General features: G+C 46.9%; 1 protein-coding gene across 1 annotated transcript in view; it reads right to left on the bottom strand.

The window, feature by feature from the left end:
• Positions 1-2,181: 2,181 nt before the first annotated feature.
• FAM13A (family with sequence similarity 13, member A) overlaps positions 2,182-6,462 on the bottom strand; it is a 129,197-nt gene continuing 124,916 nt past the window's right edge. The window contains exon 20 of the mRNA XM_009329823.1: positions 2,182-5,676. Coding sequence (XP_009328098.1) covers positions 5,550-5,676 — 127 coding nt within the window. The 3' untranslated portion in view covers positions 2,182-5,549. The remainder of the gene's footprint in view (positions 5,677-6,462) is intronic.

The following is a 6,462-nucleotide window of genomic DNA, read 5'->3' as shown; positions in this document are numbered from 1 at the left end:
CGGAGGAGAAACAGGAGGCGACCAGGAAATACTGCTTAGCCGTCACCCTGGCTCGCTCTCACTGCACATCTCTGCTGGTTTTCTCTGGCTGATGTAGCCATCGCAGGCTATGAACGTGAGCAAAATTAATTAAGCTATTATGATACACCGGGCACACCCTGCCCCGCTTATTCCCCTTCTACCCACTGTGGGTCACGTTGTACTTTCCCAGTTATTGAAGCAGTGCAACGTTTGTTTTTGACACAGTCTGTGACAATTTCCATCCCCTTTTTTTTTTTTTTTTTTTTTGAAGTGGCAAGGAAGAGGAGTTTCTCACAGCCAGCGGAGGCTGGGCTGACTTCATTACCCCTTTCTTTTATTTTAAAAAAAAAAAGCTGAGGTGCAGTTGAGCACCATTGCAAAACCAACAGCAACACTTACTTGCTTTCAGTAGGGCCAGGATTTCACCCACTGCACTTACAGAGAATAAGCTCCCAAGCTTTTTCAGTAGTTGCACTCTCAATTTACGATTTTATGGCTGGAAAACAGTCGTTTTATGCATTGATTATAAGTTTGCAAGGGAAATCCCCTAGAGAAACAGCTCTCCTCTGCCCCTGAAACCCTCCAGACCCTGTTTACCAGAACGTCATCGCATTTAGCATTAATAGAGCTCACCCCCTCCTAAGGGACCACAGGGGCAGCAAATAAGAAAAGCAGCTACTCCTCAGAGGAGTGAGAGAGGGGTTTAGGTTTCTCTCCGTACACGTAAATTTTGCAGTCATACGAGTATCACAAAATGCACGGTGAAGGGTTTGGAAGAGCTGAGCCCTGGCACACGTACCAAGTACATCTCATACCAAGGGTTGTCCTCCTGCTGGAGGCTGTGAACTCCAGCAGCTACAGGGAAAGGCTCCGGCATGGTCCGCGCGAGAACCACTGGACTGTTTCCCAAGGGCAAATGAACGTCACTTCCCCGTGCGCAATCATGGCATCGGCCCAGTCCCCGAGGCACGCAACAGGGGCACGGCCCAGGTTTCACTCTGGTTCTGCTGACGCTCCTGGTGCTAACAGCACTTTTTTTGTAACAAACACATGCAGGGGATGTTGCTGGAATTGGCGTCCTCTGCCAAACCAGAAGGCACTTTGTAAGTGCACCCAGTGGGGTAGGGTCTTTTTGCCCGTCAGGAATATGACAGCATCCAGCCATAGGAAGGAAGTGAGTCACCATTTCCACCGAGTTATCCCACGCTCGAGGGTCAATGAATGCATCGCTTGTTACAGTTTTCAAATGCAACATTAACTTCCCCATCTGCACCTGAACAAGCAAATTCCCCTCCTATGTCTTGGCTTAGAGAAACAAGCCTGGACCCCAATTCCTTCCCCAACAGCCAGAAGTCCTTGGATCCCTTCCCCAAGAGGTGGGAAACAGAAATAGTGAAGCCGAAGTAAGTTGAAGAACAAGCTGAAGTACGACCCCGCAACCTGTATGTACACCAAGCACCAGCTGCTCTCACGCATGACAAAACCCATGGTGGGTGCCCAGCCTCTGGCAGCTGTGCCTCTGCGCAGTTGCCGCCAGCCAGCAAGGGCCACAGCGCAGCCCCGGCACGGCCCTGCTGACCAGCCAGCACTTCAACCCCAGCACTGGGCCAGCGGCTGGCACGGCCCCACCAACAGGGTGAGCTTCGCCTCCGAGGGCCGCGGGGACAGTCGCAGGCTACAGCCTGGCTCTCGCCTCGACAGCTCGTTTCAAGCGCCGGTGAATCACCAATTTGCAAACATCTCCAAAGAGGACTCGGGAAGCACCTCAGGCTGGAGGACGTCTGGCAGCACTTACCCTCTGAAACTTGCCCATACCAGGAATAACAACTGATGTCTTAGCAGAATGATTAAAAGATAAGATGCTTTAATTTCACTGCCTTTAACATAAACATCCATTATTTGACTGTTTACTCAGGAGTAAACAGAATAAAACCAAATGCAACTTGTAAGAATGACAAGTTTTTCCTCTATCTTTAACTCTTGCAATCTCATTTTGTCCACAACCCGTTCATCGTCATCGTTTAAATAAACCGATAGCGCAATGTGGTAACACAGAGACATGCGTGTCTGAAATGGCCCCAGTGGATGGGAAGCCCAACCGACCGTACTGCCATCCTACAGCAGACAGTTTGTTCTAGTGACATGGAAACAGGTTGTCTTATACTAACAGCTTATTTATATCACATAAAGTAGATTTTTGTACAGTACTTCACACCTTTTAACACCACAGTCTTGTATTTAATGTTCTCCAGTCAACAGGCATTGACGTTGGCGTAGACAAATCATCAAACAAAACACACAGATGTCGCTTGGACTGACTTAGAGGAGTGTGGTGGGGCAAACGTAATTTCTGGCTATCTGTGGTTAGTGGGAAGTCAAATCATCTGTGGGAGATACAAAGACAACATTTTAGTGCTCAGGTCTTGGAGCCCTCCTCCTGTGCAGGCCTGGGAGAGGGGAGTCACAGCATCTGCAAACCCAGGACAGAAAACTGAGCATTTGTACGTGTCTTTCCAGGACCGGAATTTTAAAATTCACTTCTTCTCTACGATGGTCTTTCCTAGCAGTCGTTCCCTTTGCACCTAGGCGGATGATGGTTTGTTTGAGTTTTTTGTGCCACGGGGAAAGACTTGAACAGTTTAAAAAGAGAGATGGCTAGGTGTTGTTTTTTTTCTTTTAATGTACAATCTCAGTTAACAGGTTTTGTTACTGTTAGCTTTCCAAGTTCAAAAAAATAAACTCTCTAAAGTGCATAATTGTACTTACATTTCATATAAACTATCTGAAATTCTAGCAATATACCATGTAAACAGCGGTAACTAAGCATCAGAAAATGCTACAATCTCATCAGTTTAAAAATAAAACGGACTGTTCCCTACATATCATTTATCAAGATTTGTCAGGGGCAAAACCCAGCAAAACAGGTAATTTATCAGTACACAGTGCAAACAGGCTTTTAAAAAATAAGCAGAGAAAACATACTCCTGGGAAGCCTTGGCCCACTGGAAAAATGTACGACTATGAAGAAAGGGCAGAAACTGCTTCTCTTGCCCATGTAAAGATGCCCAGGCCCAGATTCAGCGAAGCGCCCAGGCTTTAGTCCGTCGTAATTCAGCAAAATCCCAAATGCAGACCAGCTTGAGGCACAGCGTGCTTTTGCTTTGCTGAACTGGGCCTGAACAGTATCAAACCGAGCCAGCGCTAAGGACTTTTTCATAACCCAACATCCTTTCCCATCCCACACTTCTACTAGTAGTACTAGTAGAGTGACACCGCAGCCAGCTTGGCTCAGCTGCTGTATCTAAAATAACTAGGGAGAGCTGACTGTGGACTCTGAGAGGAAAAGCCCGTAAGAGCAGGCTGAAGGGACAAAGGCACAGCTCTGTTTCCCTGGGCTGCCCTGCGTTCAGACAGCGGTTTACCCTGGTCAGGCTTCCCTTCCAGTCAAACATCTTCAAAAGCAGGTTTTGGGCCCATTTGTCAGCCCAGTTAACACACTCAAAGGATCAGCTTTGCAGAGGCAGAGCCCCACATGGGGGGGGAGGGCAAGTGGTGGAAACTCAGCATTTCTGAAAAGCCAAGCCCTGGGTCAGCACACAAGTCCTCTGGACTCTTTGGAAATACGAAATTCAGTCTTCACCGATTTTATATAGAAAGGACAATTCTGCAATCAGTTAAAAAAAAACCAAACCAACCTGGGAGTACCCCTCCTAAGTGCTTTCACTAACTAACGTACATCACTGCCTTAACACACCCCGACTGGTAATGGGCATGTCCAAACCCACTGGGAGAAGGTTGCCTTTTGAAGTGTTTATGGGATCCTGAAGAGACCAAAACACCCTCAGCATCAGTTTTGGCAAGAATTAACATAGCACACACAGCAAGTGGAAGAGGGTAAGTCTAAGTATCACAACCCAAATATATCTATTTGTGAGCCCACTTGCTCATCTAAAGAAGGAAGGGGGAGAAGCTGTTCTGGGGGTCCTCTTCTTGCCGCCTCTGGCGTGACTTGCCTGAGGCCTGGCTACGACGACTGGCACTGCATTTGATCTCGGCCACTTCGCCTCTGCACATTAACTCCCTGGGGCATCAACGCAGAAGGCGGCGCTACAGAAACGCTCTCCCTGGCAGAGCGAGTTGGTGCGCACAAGCCTCTGGAGTGGGAAAGCGAGCCCAGATGGCCCGGGACTGCAGAACTGTGAGCCCTCAGCTACTCGGTGCGTTTCTGAACTCGCTGCCTTTCACTCCTTCAGGCAGCAACTGTCCGACACGAGCACCCGAATTAGGTGTCCCAGGACTTTCTTTTTGGAAAGTCATAAACGAATTTGAAAACATTGAATTGTCAAAACCTGCACCTGAGACACAGGCCCTTTCTATAGGCAGAGCGTGGCTCTAGGCTTTCAGTTCCCTGCAGTGTCCTCTGCGCTGGTATGCCACCAATACACACCAGGAAGAAAAGACCATCCTCTGTTGCCACCATCACAGTCATTGCTGCAGCCCACATAGTCTGATGGACAGTGTACATAAAAGAACAAAATTTAGGCTAGCGAGTATGTATAACACCCACATGGGCTGTTCAGCTTGGACTCTTAGGTCTGTATCAGATGATGAAGCACATGTACTAATGGGGTGGGTCTTCCAGGTATCTTCCAGATACTTGACACCAGACCTTTAACCGATCAGCTACCAAAATCCCAAGGGTTTCTGACTTAAAGCTTTTGAAACCTCTTTTCCTCCCAGTTGCCTAAACATGGTCATAATGTTACAGTATCACCTTCCGAGTGGAACAAGCCGGCAAGAACCTTGCTGCACGGCTCGTTTGCTTTGCTATCCCAAACAGATGAAAGTAACCTTCTTCTACTTCAGTCAAATTGGCCACGAAAGAAGTGGGAAGAAAACCCAACTCAAGCCTAGGCAGAACTGTAACTCACACCAGCTCTGAGCGATGACCGGGAGATACTTACAGCATTTATTTAGAGCAACAGAAGATGCTGGACTCCAAACAGTCTGGTCAAAAGTCTGAGCCAATCTTTACTGTAGCTATGTGAGAACAGTCTTGGCGCTGTCTGACCTGTGCCTTCGCATGAGATCAGTCAGGGCACTTGTCTGTTAAACTAAAGTAGAAGCTATTTGATGATTTAATCACTATTCATCCTACTTTGCCTCTTGCTATGATATCCTGGGAAAAAAGAGAATAGCATGGCTGGCTTTGATATTCTAAATATTACAGGATCTGTAAGCAAATCAAAATAGAAAGATCCCTTCAGTGAAATCACTGAGCGCAGCGTCATGTCTCCTACACTGGCAAACTCCATTTTGGGCATCAGGCCTGGAGAAAGAGTGGGCAACAGCAAGTGTAGTGTGATGGAAAGCCACCTTTCCTCCCTCCCGCCTCTGGGAATGGCCCTTCAGTTCCCAGGGAGCTCCTCAGCTCTCCCCAGCCAGGCTCCCGCTGCATCCACTTCATGCGTTTGTCCATTTGGTGCTCCCTCCTCCATTTTGTTTACTGGCAAAAACAATCTCCTCCTTTACATGATCTTGGAGCTAATATCTCTTTTACTGATCAGGACCTCCAGCAGCCTCAGCTTGGCCTTAATCTGCTTGTATTCATTGTATTCTTCAGCCATAGGAGTGCGGTCTTCTTTCTGCACATTCCTAGTGGGAGTGAAAGCAGATCGTGAGGATTTCTGTAACAGGACGTCTTCCCTCAGCAGCCTCCCTCCATCCCCCAACAAGACCTACAAAGCAGCTCCTCTCCTCCACTTCCCATCAGGGAACAAACCCAAAACTTTTATCCTTTGAGAGGGAAAAGAAGAAAGAAAAAAAAATAAAAAAAAAAAGAGGGGCAAACAAACTGCTCCAGCAAAGTGTGGGACACTTGCATATTGAGGCTGAACACAATCCCATGGTTCCAAACGCAAAACCTTATTTGAAGCATGTCCTACTTCTCTGAAATTGCCAGCCTCTACACAACAGCTGAAACGCATTTCAGGAGCCATCTGAATGTCAGCCTGCTAGCATAGCAAAATAAGATACAGCTTCTCCTGGCTTGGAACCACATCACTTACATGAACAAGCACACTTGTGAAAAGGAAGATGATATCTGATCAGATTTCTCTTAGCTTACATGAAACTTTTAAGTTTTCAGTGATTTTACAAGAACCTCTCAGGATGATGGCTGGTGGCAAGAAACTAACAAGATAATTTAGGAGTATAAATATATTAAAACATTCTATCAGCTCATTAATGAGGGACATTCTCTGAAAACGATAAACCCAGCTACACTAAAGCAGAAACACTTGTTAAACTAGTGTCTGAATACCTCACAGACAAGCAAGAATAGGACAGAAATCTAAACATACCTCATCAGGAAAAAACCCAATTATTCTATCACTGAGAAACTCTTCCATCATTCCTGTCAGCTGCGCTAAAGGCAGCTGG

Source organism: Pygoscelis adeliae, unplaced genomic scaffold, assembly GCF_000699105.1.
Source record: "Pygoscelis adeliae isolate BGI_AS28 unplaced genomic scaffold, ASM69910v1 Scaffold67, whole genome shotgun sequence".
Classification (NCBI taxonomy): Eukaryota; Metazoa; Chordata; class Aves; order Sphenisciformes; family Spheniscidae; genus Pygoscelis; species Pygoscelis adeliae.
This window is presented reverse-complemented; position numbering and strand designations above follow the sequence as displayed.